At 37.2% G+C, this 26,588-nt stretch overlaps 1 protein-coding gene across 3 annotated transcripts; it reads right to left on the bottom strand.

The window, feature by feature from the left end:
- Positions 1 to 2,242: 2,242 nt before the first annotated feature.
- LOC124159122 (phosphatidylserine synthase 2-like) lies at positions 2,243 to 25,235 on the bottom strand. Of its 3 annotated transcripts, none has more exons than XM_046534693.1 (12): positions 24,709 to 25,234; positions 24,526 to 24,627; positions 23,789 to 23,939; positions 23,340 to 23,474; positions 23,025 to 23,189; positions 21,561 to 21,679; positions 20,512 to 20,626; positions 19,844 to 19,989; positions 14,907 to 15,017; positions 14,280 to 14,369; positions 6,638 to 6,657; positions 2,243 to 2,917 (listed from the first exon to the last, which is right to left on the bottom strand). In XM_046534693.1, exons 1-12 carry the CDS (start codon positions 24,879 to 24,881, stop codon positions 2,889 to 2,891), a joined length of 1,356 nt encoding a protein of 451 aa, XP_046390649.1. In that variant the 5' UTR covers positions 24,882 to 25,234; the 3' UTR covers positions 2,243 to 2,888. The 3 variants fall into 3 exon arrangements, with proteins under 3 accessions (XP_046390649.1, XP_046390647.1, XP_046390648.1); XM_046534692.1 differs by lacking the exon at positions 6,638 to 6,657 and adding an exon at positions 8,784 to 8,869 and having other exon boundaries at positions 2,776 to 2,917; positions 24,709 to 25,235; XM_046534691.1 differs by lacking the exon at positions 6,638 to 6,657 and having other exon boundaries at positions 24,709 to 25,232.
- Positions 25,236 to 26,588: the final 1,353 nt, after the last annotated feature.

Genomic DNA, 26,588 nt, shown 5'->3' with positions numbered 1-26,588 from the left:
AGATGGCACGAATAATCGGTAAACACGGATAATCCAAACTTTCAGTTAAATGTCTTTTAATGTTCATAATTTACGTAAAACAAACAATATATTATTATTTATGCAGTTATTGTGTTGCTTTAGAGTGCTTCCAGGACTCCTTGAGAGCTTTCTTCGCCAGTTCGCGATCTTTTTTTTTTAGCGACGATAGCGTGGATGTACTCGAATTATTAATGCTTTGTGTATGGCCTGGTTTCGAAAACCACGCATCCGTGGCTGTGTGATAATGGATACAGGATAAAGGTTTGCACGAATGCTTCAAAACCACTGCTTCACGTCGCAAACTACACTGTCAGGCACTACGCCACGTACTCGCGTCTCGCACAAGTTGCCCGGGTTGAAACTGCTGCGGGACTTGTATCCGTGATCAAGGAGCGCGGTCGCGCACTGCGAGGCTTGGAAAACAGGAACACGGTGCTCCCGTGAATGCAACTAGAGCGCGATCGCTTCCGTTTTACGAAGGGGATTCTAACGGAAATGATAAGCCCCGTATGTCCAAGCATTGTTGCAGTAATTCCGGTGATTTTGCGTAGGATTTTTAAAAACAAAGATCGCGGAAAAAATTGAGCGAGAGTGAAAATCATGCACGGATAATCCGCAACCCGGATAAACCGCAGCCGGATAATCGGGAGTCTACTGTACTTTTGTTTTTTGTAATTTTAACTCATTACAACAAGTTGTATACAGTAGACTCCCGATTATCCGGGCTAATGATGGGGAGGGACGGCACGAATAATCGGAAAATACGGATAACCCAAACATCAAATCCAATGTCTTGTAATGATCATAATTTACGTAAAACAAACAATATATTATTATTTATGCCATTATTCTGCTTTATTAGCGTGCTTCCCGGACTCAATGAGAGCTTTCTTCGCCAGTTCGCGATCTTTTTTGCGGCAATAACATGGTTGTACTCGTATTATTAATGCTCCATGTAAGGCCTGGTTTCGAAAACCACACTATCGTAGCTGTGTGATCGCGGATACAGAAAAGTGATTTGCACAAACGCTTCAAAACAACTGCTCGACGTCGGAAACTACATCGTCAGGCACCACGCCACGCAGTCGCGTCTCGCATAAGTTGCCCGGGTTGCAACTGCTGCCGGACGTGTATCCGTGATCACGGAGTGCGTTCGCGCACTGCTAGGCTTGGAAAACACGAACTCGGTGATCCCTTGAATGCAGCTAGCGCGCGATCGCTTCCGTTTTACGAACGGGATTCTGACGGAAATGATACGCCTGGTGTATCCTAGCATTAATGCAGTAATTCCGATAATTTTGGGTCCAATTTTATTTTTTTATAAGATCGCGGGAAAAATTGAGCGAGAGTTAAAATCATGCACGGATAATCCGCAACCCGGATAAACCGCAGCCGGATAATCGGGAGTCTGCTGTATTTTGTTTTGTGATGTAATTGACTTTATCATTTTTATGTAATTGTCCTTTTAGACGAATCCATGCAAATGTATTTTGCCCACGGATAATAAACCTTAATATTATTATCTTCTAGAGATTTAGACCTAAAGTGGAAATAGAATCAGAATAATAAAGTCATTCATCATCCATCTTTGATGTACCTCATTGTATTAGTTTACGATGAAATACAATTTTATTCTTGAGGCATTGTGTTAACACTTTGTGTACTATGGGCATAATTTTATGGCATCTGTCTCTTGAAATATTGTAGTTTGCCATTTTTTAACAAAGTGGAACTAACCTCCTTATTAAAAAAAAAAAAAACAAAAGCAAAATTTATTCTTTAAAATGATATCAAACACTTATTCCTCATATCAAAGGTTGGTTTTTAGGAAATAACACAAAAGTATTGAAAATAGCCAGCAATGGGGTACAGATCTACAGTACTACCACATCTAGCCCAAAACGATTTCATACGTCCAATACAGTAGTCTCAGCACCAATGTAGATGAGTGGAAGAAAGCATGAAGAACTGAATAGAGGCACATCATACAGGAAGCCAGGAATGCTTTAAAGTGATGCACAATGAATGTAATCAGCAGTGAAGCCCCAAAAAACATTTTCATGATATGTCCCTCCTAGTCTCTCACTGCTATGTACTGAGGCATTCATCAAAAAGAATAAAAAGAGGGCTTAGGGAAATACAAACTTAAGCTAAAATCATAATTAAGAATTGATGCTGACTTCTGACTTATTGATTGAATGAATGTGTATCCATAGAAAGATGAGGTATGATATGTTTATTGACACCTGAACAAGGCGTAAGCATAAGCAAGTAATAAAAACAAACATAGATGGTAATTTGATTAAGTCAACTACTGAAACACAAACACATAACAAGGTAATGAAAATTACACACTTATCAATTTAAATCCATTAAATGGCAAAATGAGGAGAACAAACAGCAATTTCTCATTTTGATGAGCACATTCACACTTTTCAACTGGCACAGCATCACACAATGACGCTATACAACAATTGCAGCTGATTTGAAACTATTGCCAATGTCAGCAAGAGTCAACATTTATAGTCATTGGCCATATGGTACCTGAAAAATCTAATTTTCAAAACTTTTCACAAATACTGAATGATATGCATATCAGATATATGAAAGATGTTTTGCAGAAGTAAAAAATGAACACATCACAGAGAAACCATGAGTTTGAGGCAGTATTTAATATAAAAATATAGCTTCAGTCATAAGTTGATGATCATTTGGTATTCTGCCATTCACAATAAATGAGTAGCATATTTTTTATACTTAGTCAATTTTAGAAGAAATACTATCTTCAATAGACCATTTCTTCAGGAGTGATGCAGTACTTCGGGAATCACAAATTGCTTCCAACGTCCATCTAGCTCTTCGCAGTTCTATATCTTCACCTGAGTCACAGCTTTTCCTTTAAAAAGAAACAAACATTCCAATTAATGCCAGAAAAAGCATGTTTGAAGAATATTTATCCACACATTCTGTATTCCCAACAAACTAACTCCCAAATAACTTGGCTAACTAGACCAAAAATACTTTAACTATGTACTATTATTTATTTTAAACTTGAATTATTAACCTATATAACACCTAACCTATTTAATTATGTACTTTGTCATGAAGTAATACAATAAATATATCTACTACTGAGAAGTCCACGATACTAATTGTACGATAAGTTTTCTGAATTGCTGACATATTCAATATCTTCTTTCAATGGATATGTACCAAATATGTCCTCAATAACATCCTAATTAGGTACTTCCTTTTACATGTCCTACTAAGTGGAAGATTTTCAAAATCACAATTTAAATACATACATATTTCGTTCCTTGGTGCATTCTTTGGCATTACACCCTACATATTCACAACTTCCTCTATACTTTATATTGAAAGCACCTACACCATCGAACAGCTAGGTTCAAATAAAAATATACAACAGCTTTTTTACTGACGGTGCTAGAATGTCAACGAGATATAATGAAAGATTTATTATTAAAAAACTCAAACATGCTTCAATTGTCTGCAAAGAGCAGCCTCAAAAGGGTATTGACAAATATCTTTAACTTATTATATGATTGCACTCATGAGAACAAGGAAAAAATGATGAGGAAAAAAAGATTAGCAAAATAATAGACTGACAAGCAGAGTTAATGCATTTTGAATATTAAACACTCACACATGAGTTGTTTACTAATCCTAAGAAAAGGAGGCACATTGGAACGGAGGGTTGTAATAAGTAAAGTAGTAGCATCTAATGAGTTTTACACTGGTAATGTTAATTACACGTATACACACACAGCCCAGTTATCATCTCCCACAAATGAGGGCAAATAGTATATTAGTAATGGGTAAACTAATATTTATGACAAATTTGGGTATGTAACCAGCAAATAAAAAACATTTATCAATCGAGTATAAAACCTACACAGTACCTGACATTGCACAATTGTGAGGCTACTAGTGATTACAGGATTTTGATAACACTGGACGGCATGAAAATTGGCCCTGACACCATTCCTGCTAATTCTTATGTAAAATGACCTCCTAAATCCGAATATGAACTCCGTTTTTTCCCATCACCCACCATTTTCAGGGGAGCTCCCCCCTCCAATTTTTATGACTTTTCGGTCATTTGGAGGAATTAAAAGTATTATCTTATCATTTAAAAATTTTATAGGAGTTTTGAGGGGTGAAAAATTCTAAAAATTAATATTTATGGTAAAGAGGTTGTTTTGGGGGGAATTTATCTCCGTAAATTGTGTAAAAACGCATTAAAAATGATCGATTTAGTCATTTTTTCGCGAATTTTCATGTATTTTTAAAAACTTCCAGCTTCCATGTCACATCATCCTCCCCCGAATGATAAAAATATGTGACAGCAAGAAACAGCAGTAACAATAAAAATATTTTGTTGCATAGCATAGCAACAATAATTAAATACTTTCGCAATAGCTCGGAAGATTCACTTTACTACGCTGGCCCTCGCAGTGCCTCTCCCGCTCCGGCATGGACGGCAATTCTCTTGCTTTCGCAGCTAAAAAAGGAAAAATAATACATTCTAATTCCATGAAAAATATAAGATTGAGGTTTTTATATTGTCATTGGAGGTAAAAAGTATTCTTTCTTCTTAATCACGGAGTTCCACTAAGTATCAGCCTCTCAAATCAATTATGTATATTGTCTATAAAAGTACATGCATTATAAATAAATATTTTTATTGTCGTTGCATAGCTACTTTAGCCACTATTTAGTGATTTGTTTTGAATTGACAAACTTTATGATCTTAAAAACATCACTTCATTCTTTAATAATTATCACCCTTCAAGGCGAAGATGGTTAAATCATCGATATTTTATTGGACCTAAGTATGTGCTCCAACTGATTGTGAAATGAAAATGATGGTGTTTTGACTGCCACTACGAAAATTTTCAAGTAAAAATCTTTTTTCCTGTGTATGGGAAGAGGATTTTTAACACAATTTATACAGATGCTTTGCAAGACTGCAACAAAAAGAATTATCCATGTTGAATATTTTAGTCATGATCCGTGAATGAAAGGCAAGGAATCTAATTTTAATGATTGGGAGAATTTTGGTCACACAATTTTTTAAAACCATAATACTTGTCTCACGGCAGCAGAAGAGGAAAAAAAAAAGAGTCTAAATATTCAAGCAACTGCAAACTGATGCAGTACTTAAGGCATTAATTAATTTTTACAAGAGTCAAGTTACTGAAAAATGTACAATTAACATTATTTAGGCTCCAATTATGCATTATATGATAAAAATGGATTATTAATATTATGCACAAAATCAGTTTCACTTTCACTGACTTACACCCTGTCAAGGGTCAAGCTATTTCATGACTTGAACAGTGCTGTTTACATTAGAACTTTGATTTTGGAAAAAACTAAATAGGTATCATTTATCAAGATATGCGTACATAGCAAGTATCATACTGATCCTGCATTCAGAAGAAAACATTTACACCAGCAAGGATGCAAGTGATTGTGCAAGACTTCCACCATGCTAGTTCTGAATGATACTGGAAATCATGTACACAAAAGAATCCTTGTATTTACTTGCTTAAGGTGAAGTATACTTTAATTCAGGATTAACAGACAAATATCTAAAAGGCAAAAATAAGGGAAATGTATAATGGAACAAAATTGGCACATGCAACTTCTAGTGAAATGCAAAACTGGTTCTACCCACGAAACAGCAAATCTAATGGGCAGCATGAAAAATTGCCTTGAACTTCTCACAATGGTTTCCTTGAATCCTTTCTAATGTGCAAAGCAAGGAAACTAATTACAGTCCAGCTGGCGAGAGTTGACCGATGGCACTTTACAAGGAGGGGTGGAGAACCCTGTGCCAGCACGAATTGCAGCCAATCGCTGCCCCCCAAACACACCTCACACCCTCGTCTAGTCATACAACGTTGTCACATGCATATGAAGCACTGAAACAAGCTTGAGCCACCAAAACAAGCCCTTTCTTCGAACCACCAAATCATTCTTCCCTTGGGTCCTTCACGCTCGCCGTCCCTTCAGTCTCCTTTCTTCACGGAACCCTTTTGTTTACATGTGAGGTGGGCGTTTCCCTATCTTACCTAGCAACCTTGCCCCCACCCCAGACTAGATCCGTCGATATGTCATCGGACAACTCTCGGTGGCCGGCCTGTACAGAAGGTAATCTGCTAACAGGTAAACATATACAGCCTCATTTGTCTTGATGTCTTTTTATAATCATAGCAATAGAGCATAATCACCAGGATTTAGCACAATTAGTTTCTGATAAAAACTAACTTCAGTTAATGTGAAATTAATTTGTCTGTTCGAACCTACTTGAGGACTAATTTGTACATTGTGCATACGTATTACCAATGATCTTCACACTTCTTTGATTCAAAACATTGTAATGCCAACGTATAATCCTGACCACATTTATGTAAATAAATTAAATTTCACAGAATTATTAATCACCACCAACATTTTTTTGAATGGGAAAACAACATGATTTAAACAAATTATGGAAATCAAACATAAGAAAGCATGTTTTCTAGACATCAAAATGTTACTGGGATTCAAATATTTCACAGCAAAAAATGCACACATCATATGAACTTACCACACGTGAGGATGAGAGTACTGGAATAGAGCAATTAGCTGAATTACAATAATTCCAATAAAATAAAGTTAAGACCTTTTCAAGGGCTACAGCTAAAAATACCATCACCCAAAGCTTCAACCCAAAGGCGGTATAGATAATAGTAACTCAACAGACTCCAACAAAACACAAGCTCGATGAAAGTAATTCATTCAGAATATTAGAAATACATAGTTCTTTTGTAATTGATATATGTGGCTGATATTTTGAGAAACTTCATTTAAAAGGGCAAAAGTTACCAAACTTGCATTCCAATTCAGTAATAATGCAGTATTTATTCACAACTAGTTTTGCCACGATTTAGCATTGTACACTTGAGCACCACTGGGACTTGGGCAATTATGGATTTGAGATGTTTACGCATTTTGAGTCCTGTAGTACTAACCAGCATAATTATGGGGTCTGCAATATTTTTTACGAAGGAACTTGATAAGTTACAACCAAACGAGATGAAATTTAAAGATATTTGTTTGATAAACAAATAATTTACGATTAATAAGAAAATAATCATTTAAATTTACGTGCAGTCATATTCAACCCTTAGGTAAGTAGTATCTCAAAATGGCCGCAAAAAAACAATGTATAAAACATAAAATATCACAGAATACGAAGCATTAAATGTTAAAAGTAGAAAACTTAAACAAATAAAACATTTTAAAGGTGCTAAAAGTCCTTTGTGATCTATGCACACAATGTTTAATAAGTTCAATGAGCAATCTGCTATCTACTTCCTCAAAGCTCGCCACAGTGCAGTTTTTTTCACCGGCTCAAATATCCGTCAATACATCAGGAGGGGACTGGCAAATGGAGGAAGATTTTTGCTGTGGGAAAAAGGGTTTCTTGGCACAGGCCACGACAAAGCAAAGAGTCTCTCCCCATTTCTACAGCTTCATCTTCTACTGACAATCTCTATGATGTGACACACTGGACTTGGCATCAACGCAATATGTATGCTATCCATCTTCAATTATTTACTTACTTCTGTACCACCAAAAATACTACCATTGGCCTTTTGCATCTGTATTTGCAAATGAACAATCAAACGCACACAAACATCCATATCCTGTCACCCCTTGTGAGGCAGTCAAGGACATTGCCCTGCTGCCACTGAGGTCGTGAGTTTTTAGTACATATGTAGTAGTTTTTACATACATATAGAAACTAGATCTGAAATTATAAATTAATATTACAGTGAATGGAGTGCCCCATAAACGTGAGTGGAAAGAGTTCCGACCCTCTCCTCCCTGTGTGCACCATTGCCCCATGTTTGTCATACTCATGAGCCATTTTGTTTAAAAGCTCTTTTGGGGATTAAGAAACAGAATTTCAGCTGTGGCAAATTTTAAGGCGAAATACAACAGGCAAATAAAGTGAGTCTTCCAAAGAGATTGAACAACTATCGGGGGAATCTCAGCACCACTAACCACTTCAATAGTAACTAAGTCTCAGATTTCACAAAACCACCATTGGCCCTCCATCAACAATCAGCCCATGCCTCTGACATTTTTTTCCTTTCCGTGACCATACAGAAAATAACTCATTAGCTAATCTCTATCGTCTCCGGCTCAACTCATTAGTTTCAAAGGAAATTATCAAGTTACATGGGAGCAATGGATACGTGTTTTACCCCTAACCTGTCCCACCAACTGACCTATTTTGGCCCACCAGCAACGATTCTCCCTGTTTCCGGAGGTCAAATGCTAGGTGAGTTACCTACTGGGCATGTAGATGTCTCGATAACTTTCGGACATTGGATGACACGCACGAGGTTCAAAAATAGAGACCACATGTGATGCATTTCTGATAGTATTTACATTTTGTTAGGCTCTAATTGATTGACACAAAACTTTACAGTAACAACAAGGCTTTGACAATATTCAACATGGCCCAAAAAGCAAAATTTCTATAGAGACATGCATAGAATGAGCACACTCAAGACGAGACGGACTGGAAATGCAAACTGTATACATCACATAGCCACAGAGCTTGCCTGCTTTCAAATTGAAGGCAATAACATCGCAACGTCACATTGGATCGTATGTGTTCATCCCTTGCTCCCTCATTCATAGCCTTGATGCTTGAAAGAGAAAGGGAGTGTGCTCCTTACCCTCTACCTCTCCTTTACGTGCTTCTGCTGACTACCCCTTCCTCTCGCTGACCGATCGTCTTGTTCTGTTCCCACACCTTGCCGCACTTGTAGCGATGGAAAAATGTTGGTCAAAATCGATTTTTCAAGCAATCTATCTTTAATCCAAATAAAAAGCTAGATTTTTCAACAAAAATGGAAAACTGAACCAAAATATTGATTCATCGAAAAAAATCAATGGTTATTTTTTAAATAATTAGCACAAAAACATGTTCATTATAAGTAAAATTAGACATTGCAATATTTCCACTAGGTTTTATTTTATAACATGATAATGTTGTGTGTAACAACTAGGGATGGGACGTTCAAATGGTCGAATCACCAAACATCTCGAATAAAGACCTTTTTTCACTATTCGATGATGCATAGTTATGTATCAATTATTCGAATTTCGAATACACACAAAGATCATCCGTGATTCCAATTAAATCCGTCGACAATGGTAGGGTCTTACATGAAGGTCTGCACTTTATGCTGGTTCAATTCACGAAAACTTATCATTAAAATCAAGCATTAAAATATATATATTGATGATGACTCCCACGGGAACAACATTAAGAAGAATGTACGCATACTTTCAAATGCACTCGACTTGGCATTTCCTAGCAGGACACTCTGTTGCATGACATAATTTACGTTTTACATATTTTTAATTTTAAAGTACTTGTCAATTCGTTATTTAAAATAAGGCTTGCCATAAATGCAGTAAAGCATTGCTGATAATAAACACTTCAATATGCATATACATAATAAAAAAACAAAAGAATTGAGCAGTGCTTGCCGTGCTGTTTGATGTAACCGTGGATGACAGTCACATTAGGATTTAGGATCCGTATTGAAGTAGACTTTGAATGACTTGCAAAGTGTTCAGAATATTTTTATTTTTATTAACGTTTTTATGGAAAAATGCAAACTCCATATTTGGAAATGCAGTATTCAACATTCGAGTGATATTCGGAAAAATATTAGGTATCTATCCCTATTCAATATTTGTATTTGAGAAAAATGCTTTCGACCAATCTCTAGTAAAAACTAAACACATCGCATTAAAATAAAACCCAATGTAAATATTGCAATGTCTAATTTTACCAATATTAATAACTTCCAGCACATCGTGCCTCATATCATACACAATATGTTTGTTATTCATCACAAAAAATCTCAAAATGCACATAGGAGTTGCACAAAAATATATTAAAAAATCCACTTGATATGTATTCTTCCATTATCTGTAGAAACTAGAGATAGGTCGGATCCGGTTCCCGGTACTGCCGGTTCTTGGCTGTGGAACTGGTATCGAGAACCGAATGCATAAAGTAGGTTCTTTGGAACTGGCTCGGTGCGGTGGCGAGGATTCGAATTTGGCCCTCGAAGCCGAAATGGTTTCCAGCGTATTCAAAGCCAAAAAGTGAAAAAAAAAAGATTATAACACGCATATATTACTTTCCGATTGCATGGTGTCCACGTTTTTTACTTTTGAGAGTTGCTTGCTTCAAGAATGCATATTTAAGGATTCGTCAGTTAGTCGTTCTCGCCAACATTATCATATTTCTGTAGCCGCAGTGGCTTTCAAACGAGCTGACTTTTTGCTTGCCACCGGCCATAGCACGGCGCCATTCTTTCAACTTACCATAGGTCTCTATGCCTAACGAGTCGATTTGCACCGTTGACGGCACAGCACCCATTTCAATCGGCGATGCGACCTCTCCAGCGTGAAATATACTCAATGCTACATTGAGACCTATTTCAGACGATACGACTTTTCCCTGGCCTCCGTTCAGGTAAAATTCAGGTGGCTATCTGACGAGACGGCTCTCTGCAATGCCGTGCGCCGTGCCGTGATCGGCGGCCGGCAGAAAATCGTTTCATCTTGGTGGTCTTACGATTGAATTATGCACACATACAAATATTCTTTGACAAACAAGCAAGATGCATTCCGAGAGCTTGTTCGTAAGTTGATCGAAAAATGTGGTTATAAGTTTTCAATTAAAGCAACAATTTAAGCTGCATCACAGAATACATAATATATTTAGAATCGACACACAAGTTAATGGATGATGTTGCCAGAAGTTGGGGGATTTTCACTATTGATCCTGATGCTATACTAACTATTTATGCAGCATGTGAACTGTGCTCCAAGCATATTTTCCGCAGCCCTTCAAAATCAACATCAACCGCTACTGTTATTATTTAACGCCTGTTCAGCACCGCAGGCAATATTTTTGGCAAAAAAAGAATAGATAGGGGAAAATATTGAATTTTTAAAATTAAAATCTGGAGGAAGAACCAGTGGCTGCCTGATGTAATATGACATTTTGGTCGATCATGCATTCTTTAACAGCATGTTATTTAAAACTTTTCCTGGGCAAATAAAATTATGGAGACGATCTTAAGTTTTTTTAAAAGAGCTTTCCTGAAAACCAGACCGATACTGAGAACCGAAAAAATTTAGGAACAGACTCATCCTTATTGAAACGATTACAAGTGACAGCATATTTAGAAATTGGGGATCACCACTTGGACAACACGAATGACCCTTGTGGGCAAGCCTTTAAATAGGTATCGCGGTTGGGAGAATAGGTATCGTGGTTGGGAGAGGCGGGGGAGCAACCCCAGCTGGCAGCTCATGCCTAGAAAGAGTTTATTTCTCAACAAAAGAAGCATATTTCCCTACGTTAAGAACACTACGTAAGTACAGTCTCTGCAGTTCTTTATGAAATGCAGTCAGAGAAAGAAGTCTTTCAGATGACCTCCTGGAGTGCTCCCGATTACATGTCATAATTAATCTCATTCGTAGCAATTTTTATTGGTTTAACTTTATGGTGACTATTTTATACCTCTATTATATCGATTATCAAGATAGAAAAGTGAATGTAGCCATATAGCATCCGCACGCTTGCCGCGTTGCATTACCCTCCACCTGCGGTGGCCAGAACAGGATTTGGCTGCACGCTCGTAAAAATAATGTATAACTCGAGGTCGCAAGTATGAGTAGGATTATAATTTAGATTCACATGAAGCTTCATAGAAAGGTGTGGTACAAGTCACTTGACGGAACTCAGTGAAGTAACTCCTTTTTCTCAATGTTTATGTAAAAACAAGGGGCTGAAAACAAGCTCTGCATATTTACATGGTTAGAAATAAAATAAAAGCTTTGAAAATCATCCTCCAAGTGGAAGACAACAAAGTGTTCATTTACATGGTATAAAGTTTTTGTCAATAAGGCAATTCATGAAACCACTGCAAGAGCACTAAGTTGTCAATTTTCAGAAAAAATCAAGGTTAGTCACTTTTCTCTAATTAGTTCAACTTCGACCTCATATACATATATGTATTGTTAACATGAAGGTGCAGGAAAAAATAAATCCGACAAGTTATGCACAATTTATTTGAGAATATTTATGCAAAGTTTCAACTTCTTAGCTCAAAAAAAATTGTTTTTGAGGTTTTTTCCAGCTTTTCTCGATTTCAGCCCATTGTGCGCACCGCCCGAAAGCAACACACAACAACAAATTGTGACCCACTCGGCGGGGCCAAAGCAAGTCATCTCTGCATGGCATCGGCAGCGCATGTGGCACTTTTTGACATGGCAACGGTGTAACAAGAGTAACTGTGTATCCTATTGTCAACAAATACAACAGGAAGTTTTTTGTTATGAGTGGGTAACGGTTTGAGCAGGTGAGGACAATTATTCTGCAAAATTTATGTTTCCTACGAAGCATGCCTGCGAATTAGTGCCTCATTATGGGTGTTATCAAGGAATTCAAGATTAGGGGTGCTCAACTGCATACTATAGTATTTACTTGTTGATAATACTACAATATAGCCAAAATAGTAGGGAATGAGATAAATACAGGGGATTGTTAATTTTTTAATCACTGTCTTGTTACCCTATTGATAACTCTTTTCCTTAGCCACCGAGCATGAAGGCATTAGTTAAAGGATGCCAAAGGTTTCATTTGGGACTAGAGCCCAGGATCCTACAGTAATGACTCCAAAGGCCAACAAACTCAGCAATATTAACAGTGGCTTTTCTATCACATGATTTTAAATCAAGACTCCCACAGTCAATTATTAAGCCATTTAAGCCCCAGTGGTCACAACGAACAGGCTACCTATTACCCTAAGTGGTTGAAAACGATTTTGGGTAATTTCAATAATACTCCCCTTATATACTTACCTTCCAATTTACCTAACTACATACTTCACGAAACTAGATTTCTAGAAGTACATTAGACAGAACTATGAACAACCCTCAACCCTATATCATGGTCTTTTTTTCTCTATGTAATAATGATAGCAAAATCTTACGCGTATTAGAAAATAGAAAATATCTTTCACATCAGAAAAGGCAATTTTAAAACTAAAAACAGAAGAAAAAATGTACAGGGTCCACTAGTGAAACCAGACGATTGCAGGTGGCCTTAAGACAGAGTTGGGAAGTAGTGGGGGGGAAGGCTACTGATGCGTTACCAATCACACAGTCTGTCATTTCAGTTGTCATGGATTGTTGGACTGGAGAGCATCGCGGCTTCGCATGCAAAGTGTTTTATCAAAATGGTGGAAGCTTACTGCAAATGCGATGAGCTTTTCATAACTTTAATATTGCACATGACTGGTCTGTTCTGAAGGTTTTTCAACCTGATCCACCCATAACCATCCAAGCTCTCAAACAAAGACTTACCGACGAGATAGAGTCAATAAGTGTCAACATGCTCCGAGAGGTTATGCGGAATTTCCTGGCCAGGCTGCCGGTATGCCTTAACTACAATGGTGGACATAGTGTCCATAAAATATTAAAAAAGTGTTTTTCAACAACCAAAAACTTTATTTAATCATCCTCTTTCACTGGCAGACCCTACATTTGTTCCCCTGAGGTAATACTGGTATAGCTAACAAAAAAAATATAAAATGTAATACGGAGAAACTAACGACAACATAATTTTCCTTCTTCAGATTTGGAGTTTAATACCAAATTTTAAAACTTGACGGGAGATCACAGGCTGATTGAGAAAGAAAAATTATTTTTTAAAAGTATACTGGGACCAGCCACGGTGATAACTTATACAGGAGTCACCCGCAATGCACAATCGTGCAAAGATCCACAGAGAAAAAATCATCCGCCTTGACCGGGATTCAAACCCGGATCATCCGATTTCCGGTCGAGTGCTTTAGCCAGTTAAGCTACCGAGGGGTCATTCTTCCCTGTGGGTATTTTATCCCTCTATGTGTTCTATGCCTCGGTAGCTCAACTGGCTAAAGCACTCGACCGGAAATCGGGGGATCCGGGTTCGAATCCCAGTCAAGGCGGAGGATTTTTTCTCTGTGGATCTTCGCAAGAAAAATGATGTCCCAAACATTTGCATGATTTGGCAATGATACTAAGAATTTCTCATCACAGCACGAGAAAGAGTGGAATGAGATGATGTAAATAAAGGAATAGGAAAGGCAACTCACAATTTGGTCCCTCCATGTGAAAGAACAAATTTCCAGATGGTCCACATGAGAAGCGTCATTGCGCCTATCAGCCAAAATGATGCTATGTGCCTGCAAGACAAAGACATATACATCATAAACTTGAATCTAAAAAATAAAGAAACATTCAGACACCAGCAATAACAATCATTAGACAACATATTACCTGCTGCTTACTAAAACATTTTTTCGATTATCTGCCTGTTTCTAATCAAATTCCCTTTATTTCATCCCTATGCGAAACATGTATTTTCATAGTATTGAAGCCAAATTCATAAGGACAAAGAAAATGATTTTTCCCAATGCTCAATTTTGGTTTATCCCTCCATAGCAATGACAGATCGGCACTCTAACACAAAACATATTGCAATACATTAAAATGTCAGCTCTAAGGTGCTGACTTCAGCTGTTGACGTAACCAAAACAACCTACACTGATATCAGCATAAAGTAAGAAATGAAGTTAAAAAAAAACTTGAACATGACTGGATGAACTTTTTCACCCTGGTACAATATTCATAGAAAAACTAAATTTTGTAGATTCACTTGAGCTAGTGAGTTACATACTATTTTTATAAAAATCATGAGCATGAAAGTAAAGATAACATACTTTGGTACAGGTATGGTGATTGTATCCCACCCAAACTTGGCAACGATGAGGAATTCAGAGGCAACAGTGAGCAGCAAAATCCATGACTGACGTCCAATTTTAGTGCAGTCACTGTAAAGAATAGATTATGGTCAATAAGCATCAATTCATGAAAAAATTACACTTTATACAACATTAGGTAGAAGTATTCACATGCTCCTGAAGCTAAATGAATTTAAAGTAACCAAACATCTACGACTTAGTTCCATGGTATAAAAATTTAACAGGGAATATGATCGGTGTGACTTATCGCTATAATTTCATGATGAACAAATAACATATCATCATGATTTTTAGATGAATTTCATTGCATTCTGGGATGAATGAAAGGCTTCGTCTTTAAATTGGAAGCAAAATCCTAACCTGAAATAGCTCCAATAATCTTCAGAACTACAGTAAAACTTCGATTTTACGCACTTTGATTTTACATCAAGTCTCGTTTTTACGCAGCGACACTCAAGTCCGGCCGGAAAGCATAGGGAATTGCAATGGTGAAACTTCGATTTTACATCTTTTCTTGATTTTACGTAGTTTTTCGATTTTGCACAGCATAACCCCAGCCCCAAAGAGGCCGCTAATCTTGATTTTACGCAGTTGTATTTCGACTTGTTTTGAAAATCCCGACTGAAGCAATATGAAGTTAGGTTATTTATTCGTCTCAATGGGTTGCAAAAATGAATACAGGAACGGTTGAAATGACGTCGCACTGTTGAGCGAGAAACTAAAAACATCGCGAATCTAATTATTGCTTCCCCCTGCGCCCTCTCAGTAATATTTCAGTCTCCTTTACGAACGCGAATATCGCTCTTAGTTAAAATTTGCCGTTGAAGGATATCGAAACCTAAAACATACGGCAATCGCCGTGTATTCGTAACTATTATTGATTGACAGATGATCGCCGGAGATATTAACATTATCACCTTTCGTTTATTATTCGACTTATTGGTCGACGCTGTTTATAACATATTTATTGCAATTACAGTAGATGGTCGTTAATCAGGAATTATGAACTACGGAATATCTATCCCCAACGGAAGGTTTTCTAGAATTTTGCCAACGCTATGCTTTCCGTCGCCCCAGCGAAATGAGTCGTTAAAAATCCTCCCGTGCCAAATTTTGGCTTCCAAGATGATCCAATAAAGATAGTCGTACTCTTAGTATGGACGTAAGTCGATGGTGATTCAACACGATGGTAAAAGCAGCATGCGTTGTCTTATTCCGCGGGCTAACCCCACATCTGCGGGACGAATGGAGGCGAGGGAAAGTTGATTGCGCGGCGCGCTTATCAGAACTGACTCAACTTGTATCTCATTGTCAGTGGGTTTAAATGAAACATGGTTGGATCTTGAATAGCTATTAGCTTAACTCCGTTAGATGGCAAGCGTTTATTTTTAACGGAACGGGAGTTAATGCCCTCGGAGAATAACTCGCGTCGTCAATCGTCATGTAATCATTGAAGTCAAATTCAAGACGTGAGTGATAAGGCAGTCCCTTTAAATTCAGGAATGGCTTAGCACCATTAAATCGAAATACTAAAAGTGTCCGGTGTTGTTATCAGATATGGGGAGCAAAATATTACGCGAAGATGAGTCACACATCGGCTTGTGAGTCGAAGGTTCCGGCGCTGAATTCGCGGAAGAATGCCGACAGAGATGCTATCCCCGGTAGATTCAATCTACTAATGCTAAAATTTAATGGGAAAATGATTTTTTAATGCGTAAAAATTATAAAGAGGGAAAATTTTTCCGGACTACTAATCATTTGTTATTCATCACTGGCGGCATGACGGTAGTTTCGCCGTTATTTAAAAAAGTGATCTAAACACCGGAAAAATCTGAATTACCGAATATCCCGGGTCCTGCGTGCTCCGTATTACCTATGGTATGCTATTTGGAAGGAATGGCTTAGCACCATTAAATCGAAATACAAAAAGTGTCCGGTGTTGTTATCAGATATGGGGAGCAAAATATTACGCGAAGATGAGTCACACATCGGCTTGTGAGTCGAAGGTTCCGGCGCTGAATTCGCGGAAGAATGCCGACAGAGAAGCTATCCCCGGTAGATTCAATCTACTAATGCTAAAATTTAATGGGAAAATGATTTTTTAATGCGTAAAAATTATAAAGAGGGAAAATTTTTCCGGACTACTAATCATTTGTTATTCATCACTGGCGGCATGACGGTAGTTTCGCCGTTATTTAAAAAAGTGATCTAAACACCGGAAAAATCTGAATTACCGAATATCCCGGGTCCTGCGTGCTCCGTATTACCTATGGTATGCTATTTGGAAGGAGGTAACGGACAGCTGGGGTCATTAGCGCCATGAAGTAAGGGCTGGGGGGATAGGAACCCTATGTTGGCATTAGCCAGGTTGTAATGATAGGCTCAAAAGGGACCAGGACTTAATGTCCCATCTAATGGACAGAGTGGTGCACTGGAAGTGCAATCCACATTACACTCAAGTAGGGATAGGGCCATCTCTGGTAAGTGTCTGCCTCTGCCAGGACTTGAACCCAGGCCCACAGGGTGTAAAGCCTTTGTGATGTATAAGCAAAATTTTGCTCCCTGTCAATGGGGTTAATTTGGGTGACTATCCTCATATATCTCATTTCTTCAATCTCCAATCTTTTTTTGTCTGCAGGTGGTTTTCCTGAAAACTGCTTTTTATGAGTATATTTTCAAAAATTAGCTTCTCTGCGAGCATTTAGTATCACCATTCCGAAATTTATCCAGGGTAACAGAAGTAATTTTAGTGCCAGAAATGCTAGCAATTCTACCATGTTATTCAACCAAGGGAAACACTGTTCAGGAATGCAACGTTGTTTCTCTTAAGGTAACACGTCATCTGTGGTGTTGCTTGTGAGTAAATGAGATTATTAGGCTTCAATTTCTAACCTCCATATGAGTAATTGAATCTGGGAAACATATATCTGATGCGATCGAAAAGGATTTCATGGTCTTTTATCGTAAAACCTCACATAGGAGACTTTTTCTTGTTCCGGTTCTGGCTTAAATCAGAACTATACAAAAGTGTAAGACGAAGCATTCTAAAAATAATGAGCAAGTGTTATCCTGAAAACTATACTCCACCTCAATACCAACTCTTGATTTTACACACTTTGATTTTACACAGTGCCCATATTTCGGTCCCTCCAAATGCGTAAAATCAAAGTTTTACTGTATACAGTTCTTCAAAACATCTCCAGAGGTTTTTGAATACCAATTAGGCAAAAGGTAAAGATTTGGATTTTATAGAATTTCATTCCACTGAGTCCCATACAACTTTTGCTTGAAATACGAAGTTACTTAGGCTGAGATGGCATCATGATGTTGGCAATTGCAGAATGTGGGAGTTTTAAAGAAGATTCTGGGGGCTTCACACACTCACACCCTCGGGATTGATTGCTACATAATATATGGTGGCTGGAATGGTTGGATTGAGTCACATCTGGGTGGGATTTCCTCTACTCAGGCCATAGCCATATCAGGATGGCTATTCATAACCTATTTGTAAATACAGTGAGTCCTCGTTCTACGTTACCCCGTTTAACGTCATTTCGCGATAACGTCAGGAAAATTTTGAGACCGTCACTCATTTATCGCACCTTTGCTTCGTGATAACGTCAAGGCTTTTAAATTTCGCGCGAGAAAAAACGCGAAGCGGCGGGCGTTGCAGGTTGTTCGTTTTGTGGGCGGTAATACAGTCAGTATAAACGAAGTGTAAAACGGTGTGTTTATTGTTAATTGCGATTACGGTTTAAGCAAATTTTCTGCTAAATTAATTCTTAGGTAGATGCGCAAGGTTTTACTTGACATAATGGTTTTGAGAAACCTAAAAGGTGATTTCAAGGAATTTTTCCGTGTAGAACTCGGAGTTTTCGTCGTCACTTTTTTCCCCGTGTTCACAATAATTTTGGTTCCTGTAACTGCGACGATGTTTCAGCGATGATGATGCCCAGGCGAAGCTCGCCCGGACGACCACCATAGCGAAGCCGAAAAGCAAATGCGGGAAGATACAAAAATGGAGAAGGATTTACGTCAGTGCTGCTATTGTCGTCGATGAAGACAGGAACTCGTACTTATGCCATAGCTTGGCATTCCCATCGTAAAAAATGCCCCAGATAGGATACGCTAAAATTTTTTCGCGTAGGAATTGTGAGGTCTAGGAGCCGATATTCACTTTTTACATTGTTTCTTATGGGATATTAAGTTTTGATTAACGTCATTTCGTTTATCGTCACATTTTTCAGGAACGGTAAGTGACGTTAAACGAGGACTCACTGTACTGTGGCTTCACCCTGTTCCATTCAATGATTTTTCAGACCAATTACCAACAAGCCTTCTGTTATTGGACTACATTATTTCAGACTAATTAATTTTTTGTCATAACAAAGAAATGTTACAAGCTCGAAATTATGCATTAGAAATTGTAATTCAAATAAACACAAAAAAGTTATGAGTGCAAGATTATAAAAACAATATAAAAATTCTCACTAGCGGGTAGATTAAGAGACTAAAAAGAAGATATAAGAATGCATATAAGAATGAAAACCATCACAGTATTATCCTCAAAATATTGAGCCATTTTCAATAAGGTCAGCAATAGAACTTGGCTATACCATATAAACTCAATGTAACCAAAGTGAAAGGCCAAAAAGTTGTGAATTCATTACTGTGAAATTTGATAATGTGAAGCTTAAGTTTTTTCACTAATTTTTCTAAGATAACATTGCATGTAATTTAATGACAAATGAACTTCAGTTCATAATGAATTACACTTTTAAGCACAAAGAATTCAAAATCCACATCTAGTATTCACATAGATGTCTACAGGTAATAAAAATGCAAAATAAAATAGCTTAAATAAAGAAGATGAAATTAAAAAGTAAGACACATACGGGTCATCTAGGTATTGATATCCTTCCCTCATCCCAACAGCTCCACACATCAAAAACAAAAGCAGCCTAATGAGGTTGATGTAATGCTCTGGAGGCACCCACAGAACAAATTTCAAATAGAAGGTGTTCAGCTCTGCCACCAAGAACTGCAAACCAAGAGACCACAATGAACATTAGACATTGGATATGAAGTCCATTTCAACACTTTCTTTCAATGCTACCCATCCTAACCTTCATTAACACAGCTTGAAACTTACTGATAAAGCAAGATGAGTTTTGCTATTTCACTGTTCCCAAGATTTTTGCATCACTCTTGTGAATTAACAATAGAAGCTGTTCATTATGATATTTGTCATTATGCCTGAGTATCACTGGTATACACATGCACCATCTGCATACCCAATCACTTCATAAGAGCCACAAAGAGGCATGTTCAAAGTTATAGACTACAATGATGAGGGATTTTGTCTACATTCTAACAGGGGCCTCCAAGGTCATAAATATCTTGTTAATGACAGAAAAGTTGAGCCGCAAAAGTGGGCACAGATTGCAGACTGAAAGATCATCCAGCTTTTCTTACAGTGTGTAATATAAAAAAAAACAGAGATCATAGTATGTACATATTTTTTTAGGATGGAGGGTATTTAGAATTGGTCATAAGTAATTACCACAAAGATGATAGCTAGAGTGACAATCCACCTTCCCAGACTAGATGTTGACTTCCAATCATAGTCCACCCAAGTGTAGGGTCCAAACTGGGCCAAAATCCGCTTCAGCTTACCCCTGTAAAAATTGATACATGGTATGTAATATGCACTGATTAAGTCCCAAGTATATTTTATAGGAATAACTCATTAAGGACCACTCTTCTTCAGCAAAATAGGTAATTAAGGTAAAGGAGACACTATGCCAGACTTAGAGAAGCAACCAAAAAATATAGCATAAATATTACAGAGAAAAAATAGTTTCAAATGATACACCTAGTCAATATGAATTGCAAAATTATTTGATCATCACGAGTTCAGAAACATACTCGGGATGAAGGATCGAAGCATAATGATGATTAAAATTGACTTATAAAAATATTTTAAACTACTTAATTCAATGGTTAATTTTTATGAAGCATTACTTTTTGGCCTTTGGTCATAAAAATGATTCATTTGCTAATTATAAATAACTCCACATCTGGGTAAACTTTTCTCGGGATTCCCACCGGGTTAATGTTTTAATATCGGCCAACGTTTCAAGTACCGTCTCGGCACTCATCTTCAGGGCTGAATATTGACAGCAACCAAACATTAAATAAATCAATATTCAGCCCTGAAGATGAGTGCCGAGACAGTACTTGAAACGTTGGCCAATATTAAAACATTAACCCGGTGGGAATCCCAAGAAAAGTTTACCCGCATTATTCGCCGGGAAAGCATTAAATCATATTTAACTCCACATCTTTTCACTCTTTTAATTTTTGACAATTATCAACCTGATTAAATATGGGCAAGATATATATTAAGTATGCAAAGACATTAGGTGTATAGACATATTTCTGGATAAATTTATAAATAAATACCCTAAAGGGTATTTATTTATAAAATCCAGAAAAAAATAACTTTTTAATTTATTTAGTTGATCTCTTCTATTATTATTTTACCTCAGTCAGTGCATTTTATATCAATAAATATAATTGATAACTTTCCAAACTATACTATATACCCACCTGTACGTAGGAATACTCCATAAGTTCCTCCAGTGATAGGTCTTCAGTGAGAAATACTGAAGCGTCTTCATCCCAACAAATATCCCAAGGCTGTTACATATTAAAGCATCCATTATCCACTGCAAAAAGATGCAATTTAGATAAGGTTCTTAGGACCAAATGTTATTCCATTTTTTGGGGAATGTTTACTCAATAAACCAAAAAAACGAATCAAACCAATAGGTTAATACAAACAATGCCATAAAAAAATCTGTTTTCAAATGAAGGGTACAAATGAAGTTCTACGAATAAGTAATATGGTAAATTAGGTAAATTAGCAACACTGAACAGCAAACTGATGCTCACATTGATATTTGTGTAAGGGAGAGGATTTACTGTTTTGAACCTAATGTCTTTGCAAAAGTATTTCCCAAAATCAGGTCAGAAATGGATTGCATACAGAAGAATTGAAGGTCGGGCATGGACACAACCAAGCCAACTTTATGGAATTGAGAGACTAACACTAGAGAATAAGACCACATTGTTGTAGCATGTAATGAATCCATTAACATGAATGCTATGGGTGCTTTCCATTCATGCGACACACGAGTCAACTCGCGGTAACTGTTTATAACTCTCCAATTCCTGCGCGTTATCGTTTGTTAACTTGTGTCACGACAGTCGGCGACACACATAGAATGGAACATGAAAACCATGACGCAAGTCGACTTGTGTTGACGTGTGTCGATGAATGGAAAGCACCCAATTATCAGCAGTGAAAAATGGCACTTTCCCATGAGGCTTTCTGTTGGTACAACACATTTCAAATACTAAGCCATTTTGCAACATTGTCTACATATTTTTGCACTATTTTTTGTCTGCTTCAGTACTTTTATGGATAATATTATCAGAATGGATAAATGTAGATTTCATGGACTTATATAGCTAGATAAATAGAGTTGGCCCTCATAGATTACTAAAATGCCATTAAAAAATACGCCGTATTCCAAACAGGGAATTAGCATGATCACAGCTTTTGCTGGTGAATAATTATGGTGTAAAATTCTTCTCTTTCCAACTTCACAACTGAAATATCAGACGGTCTCACCACCTACCTTGTGGCAATCTGACAACTCTATACCCACAGGAATGTGCAAGCATAGATATAATTTCAAACTTACATTAAGGGGTGGAATAGATATAGGTACAACTTTAGGACAAAATTAACCAATAAGGAATAACATATTGCCTTAAAGTTATTCTCCAGACATCACCTAACTTTCGCCTTTCTAAAGATAATTGAGATCACCAAAACAACTACAACATTGAAATTTATGTTAGAAGAAAGGAATCAAAAGAAATTTTTAACCAGAGACACAAAGGCAAATCTTGTTCTTCCGCATGATACATAATTAGGGTGATTAAGGATGTGCTTCTGATATGCCTATACCCAACTAAGCTGATACAGTGTAAACCCATACTTACATGATCCCACCAGCATTCACTGAAGTTAGGAAGCTGGTGCTCTAGAGTATATTCCAGTATTTCAAACATCACAGAAATGACAGTACACAGCCACCAGTCCCTTAAAACAAGCGCTTTCAGCCACCATCCAACCAAATGAGTCCAAACAAATACATCCATCTTGTCCTAGATAAATGAAAAAAGAAACAAAATGTAAAGTTCTAACTCAAATGCATGAATACGATTAGTAACATCATTTATGTCCAAAACAAAATGTTTGCCACTTTTCAAGAATATGCATTTTATCCCAGAGGAAAACAAACAAGGAACACACACCTTAACATTATGGAATGGGTCCTGAGGCTTATTTTCATCATATATCTTGCAGTTACCCCCATAGCTTCTTTCCTCCAGAGGGTAACCTAATTTGCTGTCTACATGCTGAAGCAATTTTCTTGCATCGTCTGCTGACTACAAACAAATAAAATGGCAACTGAACAGAAATGTCCCAATTGAAGAGAACAACCTCATCCACTGATGTCGATGGAATAAGCAAACAATTAGGGCAGTAATCAATAAAGATTTACTAAGAAACATCTAATCGTCCTTGGGAGAAAACCAAAGCAAAAATAATGTATATAAAGCATACAAATCTCTTAAGCAAAAAACCAGATATTTGGAGTTCATTAAAATCATTAATAATGATCTTAATTAGACTAGCCGACAGGGTGGAGCATGCACTTCGTCAAGCATAAAATAATTATAATTGCAACATGATTAGTTACCTGAAAAAGGACAAATGTGAGGCCAAGCTCATAGACAATACTGCAACAGAAAGTAAAACGCCAAACTGCAGGATGTGGTCTTCTGAATGGACCATCGGGCGTTACGGTTACACCCAGAAGAATAAACACCAATATACACGCCACCAGGCCTCTACGACGGGAAATTAAAGTAAGCAAAACTTAGCGTGCTTATACTACATTTTATTGCTTCAAAACATTCGCGAACCAAAAATTATGAAATTTTCTAAGCATTTGAAGTAAAGCATACTAGGATATTAAGTGATATCGTCAAGACCTGGTTATAAGATTCATAATTCCTCTAGTAACCATGATCGAACGCGTTCCCGTCAATCATTAATCGTATAACAACTTGTATTTAGTTATGGTAAAAGGAAAGAACATGCCTAGAATTTCACCATTAACAAATCCGCACGTCTCCACACATAACACGTGCTGACAGGTACATCATATAATCAGGTCTTCACATAAAGTACTTGAATTACTAAAATTATCCCCATCCCAATATCAAGACAATTACCATTCGAGCAAAAGCCATACATGGCGCTATTATAGCGAAAAATATATTCTACACCTAATATTTCTACATCCGAGAAGCTCAGGGTAAAGAGATCAAGTAAATATGCCCTAAAAGATGACAGATCTCCGCATGACTATAGAATCAACAACAGCAGCTAATCAGTAGAGATGAAAAGTTACGCACAATGATGCAATCTTACCTCTTAGTATTATACTCCGTGTCAATCTTCACTGGCTCAAACATCGACACATATATCAAACAACCAATAAATATCAACAACACGGTCACAGTGTGAGCACGCCTAGAGAATAATTAAATATTTTGTTGTGTAAGACAAGGTTACTGGTAGAAATTATCCCAATATTATTTTTGCCAAACTCACCAAAAGAAAGACTGAGTGCCATCATCAGAAAACTTATCCTGCTCCCATATTGATTTGATGAGACTTTCTTTTTCTTCTAAATTTCTGGGTGTGCTTGAATCTGATTCGGAGACCGACTTTTTCAGGCATGATCGACGCCGTTCTTGGGCAGTAATTTCTTCAACCGGCGCCATTAATTCAAGGATTCAAGTGATGAAAGACAAGTCGCGCAACGCGAATTTGACCGGAAGAAGGAAATAACAAACGAGAGTCGTAATTTGAAAATAACGCGCGCAGAATCTTCGTCTTGAAGGCATTAATGGAAGAAAGAAAATTAATGGAATAGCATGTGTTATCCAGCAGGCTTCATGTCGATAACCAATTTTTGGTGGTCAAAAAGGATTAATCAAGCTTCCAAATAAACGCGTTGATATCGTGGGTAAGTCACATAATGTCGTTCAAAGTTCTGCTGAATCGAGATAATTTGGAATACGATATGATATCTAGATTTCCGCAAAAAAAACTTTCGTTTCCATCTGCATGTTTGATTCATGGTATCCAGGGCATCCAGATAAAACTGCCAGTAGTCTTTGCGCACTCTCGTCACCAAGAAGTATAATGTTGATCTCAATTTTGAGCATGTAAAATAATACCGTACCTTTATATCAATCAATGCATTAACCATAAAATTTATTCGGAAGGGGGGAAGATTCCCTATGAAGACGGTAGTGAATTTCAGGGGATGGGGAGATTTATAAGGTGTCTCTGCCACGAAAGTTTTTATTTCACAAGTTTACAAAAGAATGTTTAAAAGTTATAGATAAATAACTAAAACCCAGTTTGCAAAAGCGTCATCACGAGAGGTATTGCATACCGCCAAGATGTCGCTGAAAATGATGAACCCCGATACAGTATCCGAACGATTATTTCAATTTTGAGAATAAAAATTTCGCCGCAAATTCAATTAACTTTATGACTATTGGGCCATTCTGGCCTTTGAAGTATTATAATATGATGATGTAATTTAAAATAACAATTACTTGGAACAAAAATAACAAAGAAAAGTTGCAGTTGAAGTTTAATATGAAAAAGTAATAGAAAAATAACAACACGAAAATCATCATGGCACGTGTAACATTTATGACGGAGAACAAAAATTTCAGAAAAGTGTATTGTGATAGCGGAAAAAAGAGTAGGTAACAATTTGATCGATAATATCAACGTTTTAAAATAAAATCATAAAAATGACATACGAGTACAAAATGCGAAAAGGGGCGTGCAAATCTCTTTATTGATGATCAATATTGACGATGGTGATAATTGGTTAAGCTAATGATTATGATCTACATATTTATGAATTCGCCTCACATTAAAATCATGCGTTCTTCAGGGCAAAAAGCCCCATACCAAATCGTTTCCCTGGGATTCCGCGGCCTGAGGAGCCAAAGCCAAAATTTCAGCCAACTCCACACAGCTCTAATTTATATCGCGCAACCGAAGCGAACGTCATCCCATAAAAATCCTAGTTTTAGAAGCGTGCCCTTCAAGTTGACTAGAAGTGATAAAACTGTATCGAATCACAGTTAACGGCGAGATGATCTCCTCACTCGAAGCGAAATGAAACCAAGCTGGTGTAGATGCCAGGGGACTGCCTTTATCCTCATTTCCTCGATTCGATTAGCGGTGGTAAGTAAGGTTTCTTCTGGAATTCCGGCTAGTAATTAAGCTGAAGGAGACAAAATTATTTTCCTCCTTTGGTTCGTAGGATTCATACGTAGGAACTTGGAAGGGACCGCACCTCGTAGGATTGATAAGATTCCGCTATTTCTAAGAGATTCGGGAGAATACTTCATTCCAACTTATCGCAAATGTTGTTTTAAAGATAACACTTTCGTCAAAGG

This window comes from Ischnura elegans, chromosome 5, assembly GCF_921293095.1.
Source record: "Ischnura elegans chromosome 5, ioIscEleg1.1, whole genome shotgun sequence".
NCBI lineage: Eukaryota > Metazoa > Arthropoda > Insecta > Odonata > Coenagrionidae > Ischnura > Ischnura elegans.
The sequence above is the reverse complement of the archived record's forward strand: the minus strand, read 5'-3'. Positions and strand labels throughout refer to the sequence as shown.

Bases quoted from the DNA above. Each gene is read 5' to 3' on its own strand.
- LOC124159122 (XM_046534691.1), bottom strand. From the start codon at position 24,881: ATGGCGCCGGTTGAAGAAATTACTGCCCAAGAACGGCGTCGATCATGC. The intron at 23,190-23,339 runs GTGTGTGTTCCT...TCATTTATCTAG, and splicing joins ACCCATTCCATAATGTTAAG to GACAAGATGGATGTATTTGT. The intron at 15,018-19,843 runs GTATGTGTCTTA...TATTCTTTACAG, and splicing joins TATCAATACCTAGATGACCC to TGACTGCACTAAAATTGGAC.